We start from the raw sequence: 17,712 nt of genomic DNA on the forward strand, positions 1-17,712 counted from the left end.
GGCGGCACGAGCATCAAGCCCCTATTGGCTACCGGCTTGACAGCTGGAGAATATAAATAGCTGTCAACCGGCTTTCAGTTCAGTTCAGTTACTAAGTTGAATAAATCAGTTACTGTTACTGGTTGTCTGTCAGTTATTACTGATACTTAATAACTACAACTTTCAATTTACCTCACCATTAGTGTTGTGGGAGCTGTAGTTCAGCAACATTTGGACTGAACATAAGTTCGCTATCATAATATACAACAAATTACAATAATAACCCAGTTGCCCAAGGATTTGGAAATGCTACCTCATTTTTACTAAAAGGGTTTTTAAGTGCTTGCATCATCCCCAATCCCACCTAACTAAAATCCTGCCAAGTTTTGAGTTTTGATGATGTAAAGTATTTGAGGATGCTATGAGTAGTTCATATTTTCTTTCTTATATAAGGTGAAACATGTAGCTAAAGAGGTCTATTTTCCATAATAATTTACTTTCAAATATTTGGGACAGTAACCAGTTCCTTCTAGATACAGTGCAGCTGTCATGTATTTAGTATTAAGTAAGAGTTCATATAATTTTATAGTCATCTGACGTAACAGCTGAGGTACTATGGGATACAAACACCAGCTTTGAGACGATGAAACATGTAGCTCTATCATATGAAGGTTTATATTCAAAATACTGTACACTTGGAGTTAAAGCTGATTTACTTCTAAGTGTGTTCAATCCACCAGCACAGAAGAAGCATGACAGCAGAGCAAAACAACAATGGATGAGCTCTGCCTAATACAGTAAGTGAGACTCCAGCTGCTGGTAGGAAAAAAAAAATTAACCAATGTCAAACCCAGCCCAAGAATGACATAGAACAATCCAGCCAAGGTCTTTATGCTCACACCAGTAGACAGAATCCTGCCAGAGTAAACCTTTACTACTCTCACCCTAACAGATATACCCTGGGAAATTCTAGGGAGTGGCTATCCTAATTATCTTCCTCTACCCTTTGTTGTCTTTTGTCTCATTCCCTTCCTTAGAACGTCTTCCCTCTTTCTTGGAAAACTATCATTTCACTGAAGTCCATCACAGCCTATTTTTCTTTACAATGTCCACACATGTTTTAATTAACATGGCATTTGTTTCCTCCATTATCAGGTATATACACTCTGATATACAACTGGGAAACCAATGCATTTGCATCTTGCTATATGGAAACAATACAGTTGCACATTGCAAAACAAAATCTGGGTACCTGCATTTACTGCATTTGTATTTATTTATTACTACCTCTGGGTTCTCTCAATAAAATTATGAGTAGTGACTTCAAATAAATAGCCACATACTTTTCTCATCAATAAAGTAATATAGAATGACAAGTGAAAATGGCCTTGGGAAACAAAAGGAAAAGCCACAGAGTGAACAATAGTAATGTAAAAGATATTTCAGTCCACAGAAGGAAAGGCTACATGGGAAAAGTTTTAGAAGATATCCTCCCTAGTTCTTTGGAGACTAAAAGTAAAGGAGGAGCAAAATACTTCCAATCTTGCAATTTTCTTTTAATGTAACCTATTCATTATTGTGCTTCTTATGTGGATTACCTTGAAGGGCTTATTCAGGGTCATTTCACCTATTAGTGGTCTAGACCACACTTTTGGTATTCCCTGGTAGTAATCATCCAAATAATAACCAGGCTTTCCCCTGCTTAGCTTCCAAGACCAGAAACACTGATTTTTCTCTCTGTTTCCAGATTACACATAAAAAATTGAATGGTGAAATGCCAGGATTTACTTTCCAAAGCATTATATTCCATACAATAAAACAGCACATAGTATAATGTGCACTGAGACATTTACTGTTGTCTGGTTGTGAGTCTATTGAAGAACTTTGAATTAAGGGTTACTTGTACATAAAATGGTTTACTTGAATAGAGATAAATAGCAGCAGCTGTGTGTGTAACTCAGTTGCCTGCTGACTCAGATCAGCAAAAGTATTTTACGATATGTTACATTCTGCTGTGGTTTTTAAAAAAAATATCTCTATATTTTCTGTGAGATAACACACATAAAAATCTTGAGAAGAGAGCAAAAGAAGAAAGGAAAATTGTCTTCATGTATTTCAGAGGCTGTCACGAAGAAAATGGAGCAGGGTTCCAAAAAAGAAGAGATTAGTTTCAATTGGTGGAAATTGCAGGGAATTTTCATTGCAGACAAGGTGCAAAAACAGTGCATGTACATTGGCTTATATTGTTTTCATCATGGTTATGAAATGTTCTGTATAGTGTGATACCTATAGTTTCAAATGGTGTCATATTCAAGAGAAGGTGCAAAAAATGTGCTGTCTGATAATGTGATTATAACACTCAATTTTATTTATAGTAGATATCTTTGGGCAATTCTAATCAAAATATATCACCATGCAGTGGGGGCAAGAAACAGCTGGCTGACTCTATAGTTTCAAGAAAACTATTTGACCCACACTGAATAGTATTTGGAACATTCTTTCTGCCTAAATGCTGCATTGAAAGAAATGGCTTTTGATTCGTATAACAATTCTGAGGGATTCCTTGGCTTTGGGGTCTATAGTTAACATTCTGAAACTGTACCAAGGGGAGAAATATTTATTTTAACAAATCGGAAACAATGTAGAGGTTAATTTAATGCAATTGCCTATCAACAGAAGGCACATCAATTCATGATATAGTTGCAACTTTATTTGTGGTAGAAATGAGCATCATTTTGCTCGGAAGCAAAAACAGGTTGGTAATCATGTCTGTCAAGTCCTCTACCGTGACTTAACCAATACAGTTTTGTTTCCTAGAATCCCACTTCAGCTGCAGAGGTAGTCATATGAATCTAGACACAGACTGTTTTAAGTGATTTGCAATGCTCTTCGTAATGTGCCACACCCATGCGCCCAAAAGCATATTTTCCTTCTGAAGACAAAGCACTGTGTAAGCTTGTTATGCTTAATATTTTCTTTATGTAATCTTTGCATTTTTCTGTATTATTTCAGTTCAAGTAAAAAACTATGAAGCCTAGGGTTCATTTATAGCTAATTTTTTTTTATTAAAAGTACTTTACATATTCTACTATTAAAGTAACTTCTATCATACCAAAATAAAATCTAGTTGTAACAACAGAGGAAATGTTACAGTCAACCACAGTGTAATGCTGTGTAGGAATCACTAAAGATGCTCAAGTTTGAAGTAGAATATTTTAGTAATAATTTAGACAACTAGTCCACCAAATGAAGTAATTTGGCCAGTGGCAAAACAAGAAGAAAAGATCTCCCTTAATTCATGAATTATCACAAAGATTGGGTTCTAGTAATACCCTTATATTGTTAAGGTTTGTAAGTGTATCCTAGCCTTCACTGTGATATCTTCATTCTCTTCAATTCCTTTGTTTTTGTTAATTCCCAAGAAAGGGAATCATCTGGAACATGTTCAAGGGGGTATTTGTTCCATGGGGTATTTGTGAACAAAAGTGTGGACAGGCAGCTGAACAATGGTCTCATATGTCACAGAATAAAGAAGAAGAAGAATCATTCTAAGGATTATCTTACAGCAATAAAGCTCAACAACTCTTCAAAAGAACTTCAGAAGTGCAGTGAATAGAAAAGAGAAGCCTTTTTTTTTGCAACAGGAAAAAAAAAAGAACTGTACCATAAGTAGTTGGAAGGCCCATGTAGGTAGTGCCAGTGATTTGGGATGGAAGAAAGAGAAAACCTGCACATCAGAATTCAATGCAGTTCTATATTAAAAATGTATTCATAATACTGAGAAAAAGTTCAGACAATGGGAGCAATCTATGTAAAAGTAATGTGAATATTCTGAACTCTTTTGAAAGGAGGAGAGAGATTTAATTTACACAGTAAAATAGGATTTAAAAATGCTCATTTAGTGAATTCTTTGTCTACAATGGGAGGGGGATTTTTTTGCGAGAAATTGGAAGTAAATGCTACTTTCTGGCAAAAAAAGGGTCATCATGGTCATGTGACTGTGGGGCACTGCAAATGGCCTTATGGCCAATGTGGGCAGTTGCAAAGTAACAAAGAAGTGATCATGTGTGCATATGCGCCTGGCTGTCAGAACTTTGAGCCTGGGTCGTAAGTACCTTTTGAAAGGTCTGTCATAACTTCAAATGATCTCAAAGCAACCAGTCATAGGTTAAGAACTACCTGTATGGCAAAAGTCTAAATGGAAAAACAAATAAGTAGATTGCTAAATTGTTTGCCTAATTCGAATTAAAAAGCCATTTTTATCCTATTTCTTTATTGGGGCTTCTGCCTTTCTTTCATTTAACCACTACTGTCTTCTAAGTCAACTTTCTTGTTTTACTGATTGTTCAGCAGGCCAAGCTTCTCCAGATCTCTGGAGTCAAATAAAGATCTAGGAGAACAGTCTAAATGTAAAGTATCTTTGACAGGAAAGCAATATTTCAGCTGATGATACCCGATTTCCTATGACTACCTAATACATCAAGATAGGTCAAAGTCAGATTAGGTCTTGGCAAACACCAGGAGGAAAACAAACCGGGTTATATTCATGTTTTGTGAAGAATACAGATGCTGTGAACAGTAAGAAATATGTTCTCCCTTTATTAAACAGATATAGTATGAAATACTGTCTTATGCTATTAGTCTAATCCTTTAAAGATGAAAGATGAAAAAGTACTCTTTCAGAAAAACTGTTTCTGTTATATTCTGTTTTATTCCAGAATATTACATGTAGTGAGATCTACAACCAAATTGTAGAGTTTTTCCCCATTGTGTATACTATTAAATATATAGCTTTTGGGAGAAAGAACACATTTGCTTTCGTTGCATTTTTGTTGCGATTTACCAGATGACTTGCAAGCAACAATATATAACAATGGAGAATGAAATCCTTTAAGTCTTGTAAAGTGATCCTATGGAGACCACTCTCTCTATATATATATTCAAGATGCTCTATTGAGCAGATTATCTCTTAACTATTGGATCCATCTGATGAACCTTAATATGCCCCTTTAGTATTCATGATAAATTGCCAGCATGGCCATCCCTTGAGCAAAATTTGACTACCATTTTTTTCTAAGCAGTTTGCTATTCAGCCCTTGAGAACTATAACCAACTTGCTTCAAGAAGCCAGCACAATATTTAGGCAACATTTATGACTGAACTCTAAATTTTTTGATGACTATCTATAATCTTAAAACACTTTAGGGATTGTTACTTACTCTCATATCAATTTTAGTATTTCAAGATGGTGGAGATGAAGTATATAAAGTGAAGTATTACAAAGAACTAAAAAAGGAATATTTGGGAGGGCTAAATAGAAGGAAACCAATATTTAACCTTCTAATGCCATTGCTTCAATGCAGTAGATCAATTGTTGACTGTGAAGGCCCCAAGAAAATTAGAATTTTCTAAAATTTAAAAAAAAACCAACCATGTAACAATCACAATCATAATAAATACCAAGCATTTTCCCTATGTTTGTTCTATTAGAATATACTGTACAAGCACATGAAAAAATTAACAAAAATAATGATTTAAAATGATAATTTACAGGTAACCCTTGATTTATGACTGATTGTTTAGCAATCTTACAAAGTTAACACCCAAAAGGTACTTACTGGTTCCAAAGTTCTGACTGTTACGTCCCTCGACCCAGTATTTTGGTATTTGGCAACAAGTCCACATTTATGGCCATGTGCAGTGATGTACTAAACATTAAACCTATGTAGCCAAAATGGCACCAAGATGCACAAAAGTGCCAGTGAATTTAAAATGTAACCTTGCAGAAGTACAAAAGTCTTTGTGAGATAACCGAGATGACTGTAGGAAAGTAAAATAATCCAAAAGGGAATAATATTCATTGGGTGCCCTGTGCACTCAAAACATTAAAAGGCGAAGGAGATACCCATAGAGGTTTATTTCTATGCTGAAAAAAGTATGAGAGATTTAAGGTGGATATAGCCTCATTGTCTACTGAAACAAAGTTGACTTCATTAGGAAAACTTTTTTTTCTCTTCTCCAACTTGAAAACTTAGAAGTTATCTTTATAGCAGAGATGGTAAAGAAGAGTAGAAATGATATTTAAAGTTTGTTGGTGTATATTTGTGCAGGTAGGACTAAGAATAAAAATTCAGGCAAAAGCCATGAAGGGAAAATAGCAGGAACTTTGTGAAAACTTTGGGTGGTTTGTGAAAACTGTACTTTTCTATGGCAAAAAAGAGGACACAGCACATCCTATAAATAATTTTAAAAATGATTTTAAATTATAGCACAAGCAAAATGCACACTTTGTCACACTTATTAAGCACATTAAGGACTTTAGTAATGCTTAAAAAAATCACTCATATATTTTCATGTTCTGCATTAATTTCTACACATCTATGCATTCTATACACTTCTCTGTATAACAACTTTAAGAAATTATGTAGTACAAAGTAATTGATCATAAGCTGTTTTATGGGTAATGACAATAATTAACCTTTTATAAGAATTCCCCAAGGTTACTTTCTTCCCAACCATTCCCTTTTATTCTGAAACACAGAGCAGGTTTTGTGTATTAACAAAGCTCCATCAAAGCTACTTGCATTTTATGTATTTCAAAGTTTGAAGTTGATCTAATTCTTTTTCTCTCTGAACATTCAGGTCAGGAAGGAAATAAATCTGTCTGTCTGTCTGTCAAATTTATACCCTGTCCATCTCATTGTCTGAGTGACTCTGGGCAATTTATAGATAAAAGCCATAAAACCATATTAAAAGACACAGCTAAAAAAACAGTTAAAAATAAAGTTAATGAAATAATGCCCACTGTCAACCATCATCAAGAACGCATACTTTTCTTAGATCCCCATGCCAGTTGGCAGAGACATATCTTCATGCTCTTTCAGAAGGCCATAAGAATGGTAAGTAGCTTCACATCTGGGTGCAAGATGTTCTATAGGGCAGAGGCAATGACAGGGAAAAATCTCTTCTTAGACCCCACCAGTTGAAATACATAATCAATGAGGTCTGAAACATATCCTTCCTACCAATCCATGGTGGGATGGATTAATGTAATTGGGACAAGATAGATAGCCTGGTCCCATGCTCTGAAGGGCTTTAAAAATCCCATACCATGAAGGGCTTAAATTGGACCCAAAAGCACACTGGCATCCAATGCAGCTCACACAGCAAAGGTGTTACATTAGAGCATCCAAGATTGCTCACCTGGCTGCACTTTTTACCAGTTGTAGTTTCTGGATACTCTTCAAGGATAGTCCCATGTAGAACACATTGCATTAGTCCATATGAGAGATGACCAGAGCATGAGTGACTGAAAGAAGAGTTTGTGGTCCAGGAAGGGGTGCAACTGGTGCACAACATGAAGTTGAGCAAAGATCCTCCTAGCCATAACTGCCATAACTGTTGTAAAGCACGGGTCCAGGAGAAACCCCAGATTATACACTGGGTCAATTTGGGCCAGTTTAACTCCATCCAAGACCAAAGATGATAAACCCCCAGATACGAAGAAGCCCTCCTCCCCAACCACAGTCACTTCACCACTTGATCACTAATACTGAAGTTGTGCATTTCTCAGTAAGGAACAAGGGGCTGCATTTGTATAGCAACTGTGATACGAAGCACTGATCACTCTGAATGAATTTCTATAGAATCTCAGTCATCCAGGTAATGTTGGTGCCAAAGGTGCTTTTTCAGGAGGCAACTGGACTTTGTTTTTTCTTTTGAAGATGTTTTGCTTCTCATCTGAGAAGCTTCTTCAGCTCTGACAGGATAGTGAGAAATGCAAGGATTTATATTCTTTGTATTTAGTGACCTTCTAAAAGGATGCAAATGACCAGCTGTCTGCAAGGAATATAAACCCTTCCATTCCCCACTATACTGTCAGAGCTGAGGAAGTTTCTTGGATGAGAAGCGAAACATCTTCAAAAGAAAAAAAAAACACAAGAAAGTCCAGTTGCCTACTGAAAAAGCACCGTTGGGTCTCTGAATGAAACTTTTAACAGTGAAGTAATATTTGAGAGAATTATTAGGTGCTGTCTCCCACATACATATCTCTCATTTGGATGCTGGTATATAATCTCATAGAATACAGCAGGCTGCTCTTTCCCCAACCAGTCAAATCAGACAAAACAGATAATTCTTTTAAAAAAGAAAAGTAGATTGCAAAGCTACAAGAACAGTCAAAAGAGAGTTTGGAGGAAAAGAAAGGCAGAATGTAACTTCTCAGAAAACTCTTTCTGGCAATTAGGGGGATGGACGAATCTTTTGTTTCTTTATGCCTTTTAAAAATACCACTTAAAAACAAGTTAACAGCCCATTTGGAAATCGTGTTTATTATATGGAAACTGTAACTTTTCTTTTAACAAAATGTATATGCAGACATGCATGATTGCAAAAGATCAAGACATTTTTGCTAAAGCTATAACTTTAGCAAAAGGGAAGAAATAATTTTTATTTTTAGTTGGCTATTAGCATCAGTAAACGAAGTACTGCAATACTGAAAAAAATGTTTTCAGAGAGATAATGGTCTCCTGCTGCCTAAGAAGAATATTATATTATATTATTGACTTTTAATATAAGCATCTTCCTATACCGTATTTGCCTATCCATGTTGGAAACTTAGCTATTGATGGTCTTTTTTTCCCCTTGCTGGCAAATGATTGGAAGGGAAAAAAGTCAATCACATTTTTAAATTTATCCTGCATTAAAATAATCAGATCAACATCATTTGCCACCCTGGGCACAATATGATCACTACCGAAGGCAGCACAATGTATGCCACCCCTATTTTTTTTTGCCAGCTTTAATGTGGCCACCTGGATGGGCGCAGAAGCTCACTGTAGTTTATTACTATCATGGTAAGCTGTGTTTCATCTTGCTGTCTAAACAAAGCCATAGTGCAATATATTTTATATTCTTTTCATTGTTTCAGTTCATAGTGAGATGAAATAATACACTTAGGAGAATTATTTAAATATGAACGTAACTGTGGATATGCCAAAATGATGAATGCCCCAGCAATTTCTTTTAACGTACTTTAATTTGCAGATAGTTATACCGGCACAAAGGAAATGCCTGCAGGATTAACCTAAAAAAAAAAAAAAACCAGCTGAGTAAAATGACTCAGAAAATTCTTTTAATGTTCTGTACATGACTTCTTTTGTACAATCGTGCAATGCATTTTATTTTACTTCTAAACTCTGTGTATTTTGCATTTGAATGAAATAATTATTGTTGTTTTTCCTCTTTAATGGTAAAATATCTTAAGGGTATTGGTAAAATATTAGGAGTATTTTTCCTAATTACTTTTGAAATATATAGCAATAAATTAATATCTAGAACAGTAATAGCATCTTAAGCACTGAACAATAATAAGTACCATTAAAAAATAAAGCAAAACTTTTAAAAAGTCTGAACACCATTTGAAAACACCAGTAAGAATCATGCACATAATTTCTAAATTAAAGATTTCGGTTGAGTATTTGAGTTGGGTTTTTTTTTTTGATAAAAAAAAACATTTTTTCATTTTCATAACATATAATCACATGTATACTATTACATAGCCAGCACCGTTTTGTATTATTAAAAGTTTTACATCAATTCATCTTACCATCAACTCCCAAAACACAATTATTAGCTCTTCTGCTCTCCATACACCATACTTGTCCTTATCCATCACTTTCTTCTTCCTCTCTCTTCTCCCCCTCTCTACTTCCTTTATTCCCTCTGTCCTCCTTCCCTACTCTACTTCCTCTTCCTCTCTCCTTCTCCCCTTCCACTCCTCATTTATCTCCTACTCTTCCCCCCACCTTGCCCACTCTCCTATTCCTCTCTTCTTCCCTTACCTCTCTCCTTTTCTTCCCACTCTTCATCTCATTTACTTGGTGTATTTCAGCTTCTGAGCAAGCTCCATTTTATGTTGATGGTATTTATAGTTCCTTTTCGATAGACATATTTAATTTTAACATATATTCTCCTCCTTTCTTAAAAATATAGCACAAGAAAGTATACATATATAGTCATTGTGCTTTTAACACACACACACCCCTTAGCCTAATTTTGGTCAAGATGTAGACCTGGTTACAATTCCCAGCTATTCTCATTATTATCTTTATATAATTATACATCCTTGCCCGCCCCAATTTGTGATTCTGTCTTTACATTTCAATAGTTTTCCATTGTAGATATATTCCATGTTCCCTCTCCATTTTTCCGTATCTTGGATTGGATTACCCTTAAATTGTCTATAAATGACAAACCTCACTGTTCAATATTCATTACAATTCCCTTAATCTATTATGTAAAATAACAAGCAGTAAACATCTCACTTTATTCATCATCTTAAAAGTACTATATATATCCATGTTTCATATATTTAGCCCATGTTTAGTTATCCTTCTGTTGTCATTTTCAGTCAATTCGCAACTCAGTTTAATTATCATGTATAAAAGTGAAACACAAACCTCTGCTTTATAACCTCCCCATATCAGTTTCATATTTATCCATATTCCATATATTTTGGGCTTTTTTTTAGTTATCTTTCCATTATTATGTTCAACTAGTTAGCAACTCCATTTTATTGTCATATTTAAGAATAAAACCCTTATCTTGCTTTATATTTTCCCATATCTAGATATCTGATTTTTTTCCTAGTAAGTCTTTTGTCCCACTTCTCTGTTCCTGTCTTCTTCCTTTTCTTTGTTTTAACACCTCCACTCCCATCAATTTTCCCCAGGCCATCCTCACAAGAGTATTTTATATTTCTCTTTGTTGGAGCATAGTCTCCTACTTCAGTTTTCCTTATGCCATTAGCAACCTCCAAAACCACTTTTGTCTGCTTTTTATCCCCTTTTGTTGGGTCACCTCCACTTTTTATAGTTTTTCCTATACCAATGCCAAGACTGATGGAATTTTTTTGTCTGCTTTTTATTTCCGTCCATTTGTCTTCCTTCGTTGTCTTGCCCTCCTCCTTCTTCTTTGAATTCTTCTTTAGATTTCTGCTTCCCTGGGTTCAGAATTCTATTTAGGCTTGATTTTAATGATTTAGGCATATATTTTTTTATAATTTCACATAGTTCTTCTAATTCCCAGTTTTCCATGATGTCCAGTTCCAAAAGTAATAGTTAGTTATACAATTCTTGCCTCAGAGTTCTAATCCATCTTATATTTATCTACTTCAATTGCTGTGGGGAAAAGCAATGGGAACCATCATAGTCTTTTGTTCTTCCTTAATATACAGTTCCAAGATTGCAGTTAGTTATACAAATCTTATTTCAAAATTCTGGTCCACCTTAAATTTAGTTAATCCAACTACTTTGAAACCGGAAAAGAAGCTGATGCCATCTTAAACTTTTGCAGAAGAGAGAGAGAAAAAAAAGAAGAGAGAGGAGAAAAAAAAACCTTTTATTTCCCAGGTCTTGAGTCCGATATTTATTTTTAATAATTGTTCAAAATAAATCACTTGTAACAAGCTTGCAATCAGCCAGAAGTTTCTCTTTGACTCCTGCTTCTCCAAATTCTGATTTATGGCAGTTGGTTAATTAAAACTTCCCGCACAGTCAAGGTTAAGTTATCCATCATCAGTGAGAAGACTTGCTTTTTTCTTGATTATATTAGCTGGAAGGAATTCAAACAAAGTAAAAGTAAACCCTTCCGGATATTGGTTTCTATTTCAAATCCAAAACCAAATTTAGAGTTTATAATTGAGTGGGTTTGTCACTTCTCTGCTTTCTATCCTTCTGTCCAAAATGTTTCAAACAAAGAGCTTCTGGGGGGACTGGTGTTACAACACTCCACCTTCCTTTCTTCCTTTTCTTTTGGAAAAAGAAAGTCACCATCTGACCATCAACATTGTTTATGTTCTCAGGATTTCTTTTGCCTTTTCCAGGTTTAATTTATGGCTGTGGGTTAGATAAATTTTCTTACCCGGTCTTTCATCTCTTTCACTCCCCTCCTGTTCCATTTGCTTTGACAAAATACCAGCATCTTGTCAGCCATGTTGAAGGCTGCCGCCCCGACTCCAATTCATAGGCAAATCTCTGACCTATGAGGGACCTGTTTCTTCCCTCTGGGTCTCATGTGACGCTGCCTTTCTTCGTCCCCGCCTCCAGTAGGGGTTGTGATCCAAAGGATCTCAGAGATGGTTTGTCAGACAGGGTTCATGTGAGACTCTTAAGACCCCCCATGTCTGTCCAGCTGGAGAACTTCCTGTCAAATCGAGTATTTGAGTTGTTAATTATTTCTATCATCTAGATTTTTTAGTAAACATACTGGATGGAATTTGGAAAGAGTTTTATTAATTGGCAGCTGCCAAGAATACAATAATATAGCTTCCTCCAAATAACTGGATTGATTATATATTTGATAATTATTTTAAGTTTTTTTTCTTGATATTTCAAAGCAACCAGGGCTTAAGAATTGTATCTGCATTTAATGGACTGTGGGTAATCCTCAATTTATAACATTTTGCTTAGTGACCATTCAAAGTTACAACGGCACTGGAAAAAGTGACTTATGACCATTTGAATGTTGCAGCAGCCCCATGGTCACATGATTTACCTGTCAGCATTCCAAGTAACATATCCAAAGAAATCAGAACTCCGAGGCAGGGACATTCCTCAAAGAACATGTTTAATGGATACATTATTATCGGCACAGCCAGTGAAAACCAACTCTAAAAAATTCCCATGGTTACAGTGTAATTATAAGAGTGAAAGTTTCCCTCTCCAAATGTTCCAGGTCACATTGTCCAATAGAAGTGGTTGCCAGGCTCCTTGGTCACTCCTGTCCCTCCTTAATGGCTACCTGTTTGGATGACCTTGGTTCTCAAGGCAGAGCTCTTTATTATGTCTGTGAGACAGTTTAGTTATTTCTCCCTCTTCCCTTAGTATGTGGCAAGTATGAAGCAGCAAAAGATGGCTTCAGCCAGGTTCAATTCAGAGTTGACGATGCAACATGCCAGAGCCTAGATCAAGGCTTGCTGAACTGCATCAAGTACTTCATCAATTGCTTCTACAAATTTGGCCTTGAAATTTGCTTTCTAGTGATGTTCTAATGTTGTTTGGATACTTGACAATTGATTCACATTTATTATGGTTGCAGTGCTCTGAGATCATGTGACCCCTTTTTGCTACCTTTTGCCAAGCAAAGTCAATGGGCAAACCAGATTCACTTAACAACCATATTTGTGATTCAACTGCAGTATTCACTTAACAAATGTGGCAAGAAAAGTACTAAAATGGGGCAAAACTCACTTTACAAATTTCTTACTTAGCAACCTAAATTTTGGGCTCAATTGTGGTTGTAAGTTGAAGACTACCTGTATTTACCAGTGGGTCCAGTTGTTAATGTTATAAGGCTTTTGTCTTTTGTATTGCCATTTACTAACCACCCATCATAGTTATGTGTAATTTACTTCATTCTTAAAACCTAGGCTGCAACTATTTATTTTGGCATATAAAATCGAGATTTGGCTTTAACTTATTTTAGGTATGGTGTTTGTATTTTACACTTGCTAACTGTTCAGATATATTTTAAATCAAAAAGTGGGTTATACATGAAATAGATTATGCATTTTAAATTTCCAAATATGCAGGAGCAAAAAATTTGGTGTCAGTGTCCACAATTATTGCACAAAAGTATATTACATAAATTAAAACCAGAAGAAATCTACCTATAAGGGCTGTTGATGTCCTTTTTTCCCATGCTATGTTAACATTTCTCTTATATATTACAATAAGATAGTTAAGCCAATTTTCTTATGCAAAATTTGTTGAAAAGAGACAATAGGATAAGTTCATATATCCTGCTAATCTATGAATGGCTATACATGATTTATAAATAGTTTAGAAACTGTACAAACATTGTGTATTGGTTTAGGCGATGTGTTAAGCCCAAAGCAAGTAAATCATATTATAGTTTAATGCAAAACATGAATCATTCATTGGGAAGTTCTGCCACCTTTGTCATGTTGGAGAGGAGTTTTACAAGAGGGGAAAAACAAAACCAATTTTATGTTCCATTGGCTATGTGGTTGGATTACTCATTAATGACTTGCACCTTAGGCTTCAGCAAAAATAATGTTTTTTCCTAACGTCTAAGGAAAAAGTATGAGATACTGATCTATAAAACTGTATTCATTTTATATAAAATATATTTACTCTAGCACCTCTTAATACGTACATTTTATAGGAATTGAACAAACTTTTGTAGATCTCAACATACAGTATATAATTTTTTGTAACTAGTATTTCATAGTTATCCATTCTATAATCAGGAATAATGAAAAACTATAATTAAGCTCTATAATACTGATTAACCCTTATATTTTCAAGAGCTGCCCATCTGTTGATGTTAATTTAAGAATAGAAGTATTTCTAAGAGAACTAAACATTTCATTTCTTATTTTCCTTACTTCACATTGTTCTAGCTTAATCAAAACAGTTAAATATTCTCTTAGGCAAGACAGTCTGTAGGTTTTGTTATTTTCTAAACCTGATTCCTGGTTTTCAAAGAGATTATATAAACATATATTCAAAGGTATGCGTATCATTGTAGCTAATAACATGAAATAGTGCATAAACCATGTCATTGTCAATTTTAAAAAAAAACTTCTTTAAGCCTTCTTAATCCATTCTTACCTAGAATATGGCCAAGTTAACAAATGGAAAAAATACAGATAAGAAATAAGGATGCCCACAATTCAATGTGATTTTGAATAAGTTCTTCAGATTCCCTATGAACATCAATATAGCATCAGTCATTCACTAAAACTGTCCAACATTTTAGGCTTTTATGGGAGCGTGATGAAATCTTATGATCGGATTAGATATTTAACATAGCTCTTAAGGCAGAAGCTAACTTTTTCTTTAGACACACACACAAAAAGATTTAAAAAATGATGGACTGCTTTAATAAATAGAAGAGAGATGCTGAAAACTTGAATAGAATAGAATAGAATAACTTTATTGTCACTTGGAATGTACACTAATTGGCATATATTAAAATGAAATTTCCTTGCATACAGCTCTCAAAGGGTAACCACCTTCAATATACACTACATAAACATGACAAAATATATACATAATACATATATACATACACAATTATGTACATACTCACATATATTATATGACATGGAGAAACAACACAGTCTAGTTTGGATGTAAACATAGCGGGAAAAACTAATCCTGCGAGTTTAGAAGACGGGTGGTGGCATAGGGTACAAAACTGTTACAGAATCTGGTAGGTCTGCTAGAAAGACTTTGAAACCTCCTCCCAGAGGGGAGCAACAGAACCAGACTGTGAAGTGGCTGTGTGGGATCTCTAACAATGCTTTGAGCTCTAAGCATATAGTGCTTATAAGCAGTATCCTGAATGACAGGAAGCGAGCTTCCTATAATCTTCTCGGCTATTCTTACCACTCTCTGAAAGGACTTTCTCTCTGAGGCACTGCAGCCACCAAACCAATATGTACGTACACATACTCCACAATTTCCCCAAATGTCTCCAACTTTGTATCTTAAGAATCAAGCAGAGACACTGAGGGAGAACCTGATTCCACTCAGCTCTATTTTTCTATTCTTTTAAGCAGAATTGTATTTAAGAAACACAAGGCAGTCACCAAAAATGACCTTGTACTAGAAGCATTTAATTCTTCATGGTATGTTTTTATTTCAGCAAATTATGAATGTCCCATATGATTTAAGGCTGTAGAGAGTTCTGTACAGGAAGAGAATCTGACCTAAAGACATTGCTTCTGACAGTCCATCACTCTCTTGTAACACATAATTTCATTTTTTTCCCTACAAGACATCAGCAAAAAGCCATCTCATTGAGGATTAACAGCATATTAACTCTCAATCTCTGTACCTTGATTTATATACATAATCACAATCCCACTTATTAATATACCATGAATACTATACCAGAAGTATATTATTTCACAGGTGTTATCAACTGTAATAATTTTTTATTGTGCCAATGTTGGTAAGTTAATAATTACATATGTGTGTTTAAGTGAACTGCTCAGGTAGTAGACCGAAATGATGATAAAGGCAAAAGATAATAATAAAGTAATCAGAAGTCATGTAGGCATAAAATGATAATAATTTCAGTAACTAAACTGGACCTTATGTACAGTCCAACCTATAATTTTTACCTCTATCTGACTTGAGTGAATGAAGACATATATAGAAGCAGCTGCATATGTGCCTATATTTCTCTCATTTTTCAAACACAAACACCATCATTTTCTGGGTGTTTTTGATAAAAACACAACTAGCAGTAAGTAATTCCTCTGGTAAATTCCAAATAACCCTTCCACACTAGTTGCCAAGACTCAATATGTCTGTCCATCTGTCCATCCATCTGCCTTAGTAATCTAAATGCTAAGAAAAACAATTTATGAGGTGACCCTAATGCAGGGATCAGCAACCTGCAGCTCTGGAGCAGCAGAGCTCTTTCATCCCTCTGCTGCGGCTCCCTGTTGCTGCACCACAATTGATAGGGCTTTCTGGTTAACCCTAATCCTAACCCTTTTCCCTTTTGGTAGAGGAGAAAGGATGCCGCGCTAGGAGGAGACTCTATGATGGGGGAACCAGACTTCCAGTCAGCAGAGAAAAAAGGATGCCGTGCTAGGACACTTTATGATGGACTTCCGATCGGCTCCAGAATTGAATGGGGGGGGGGCTTCCGTTTAGGATCTTTGTGTCTCTTTGAGTGTTTAAAGTTGCCAACCCTTGCCCTAGTGGACATACCATTTCACTGTTCAAGCTTCTTACCTTGTAAACTATATATTTCTCCCACGCTGTTCTGCCGAGTGATGTGATGCCAGTATGCACTACGAGGAAGTGAGATTGACTTAGGTAACGTCATTGGCTCAGTCAAACTGGTCTGAAGCTGCAAAGATAAAGTAAATACACCATAGCATGTTTTTCAGTAATTTGCCATATGTGTTTCAGGCTAACATCACAATCAATTTGTTAAACTGATATACTTAACTCACAATCAATTATATTTTAATACTGAAAAAAGTTTGATGAAAATCAACAAATCAATACATTGTTCCTTACATTGCTATAGTGGTTAAGGTCTTGGCTTAGAAAGCTCGAGACTGTGAGCTCTAGGCCTTCCTTAGGCACGAGAAGCTGGTTAGTGAGTTTGAGCCAGTCACAGTCTCAGCCCTACCTATATCACTTTGTTGTTATTATGAGGTAAATAGAAGGGAAGAATATTAGGTATTTTCACTGCCTTGAACTGTTCAAAATATATGAAAAGGCAGAAGACCACCATCATCACCACCTTCAGTCCAAACTCAGCAGATATCAAGCAATTAATATCCAGGCAAATCCACTTACTACATACATAGCTGGAACAGTGAAGTCAAGCAGAACTAAAAGCCTTTCATAGGAAGATCAGAAAAATAATCGCAATGAATCCTGCCCTTCCTCCACACAGCAATGTTGATGGACTCTACTTACCAATGGGCACAGGTGGCTGTGGAATGTTGCAAGTACCCCAAATAATTGAAGAGAAAGAGGAAAATATATTGGAAGACTATCTGAAGACTATCTGATTTCCTGAGACTAGTACACCACGAAGGCTTATTGAGAACAAGACCAACCCTTAAGCACTAGTGAATACAAGGATTGAGAAGACAGCAAAAGAAAGCAAATTCCTCTAAAAAGAAGCTGAAGAAACAGTGGGCCACCTAGTTGGTTGCTATAAAAAGACCAC

General features: G+C 35.5%; 2 protein-coding genes across 2 annotated transcripts in view; one reads left to right on the forward strand and one right to left on the reverse strand.

The window, feature by feature from the left end:
• The window catches only part of CD226 (CD226 molecule), a 703,503-nt gene that overhangs the window by 41,432 nt on the left and 644,359 nt on the right, over positions 1–17,712 (forward strand). The window lies entirely within an intron of this gene.
• Positions 1–17,712, reverse strand: part of DOK6 (docking protein 6) — a 195,442-nt gene that overhangs the window by 17,122 nt on the left and 160,608 nt on the right. Inside the window, exon 7 of the mRNA XM_081950953.1 lies at positions 16,758–16,875. Coding sequence (XP_081807079.1) covers positions 16,758–16,875 — 118 coding nt within the window. The remainder of the gene's footprint in view (positions 1–16,757; positions 16,876–17,712) is intronic.

This window comes from Natrix helvetica (genome assembly GCF_964273705.1).
Source record: "Natrix helvetica genome assembly, chromosome: 4".
Lineage (NCBI taxonomy): Eukaryota > Metazoa > Chordata > Lepidosauria > Squamata > Natricidae > Natrix > Natrix helvetica.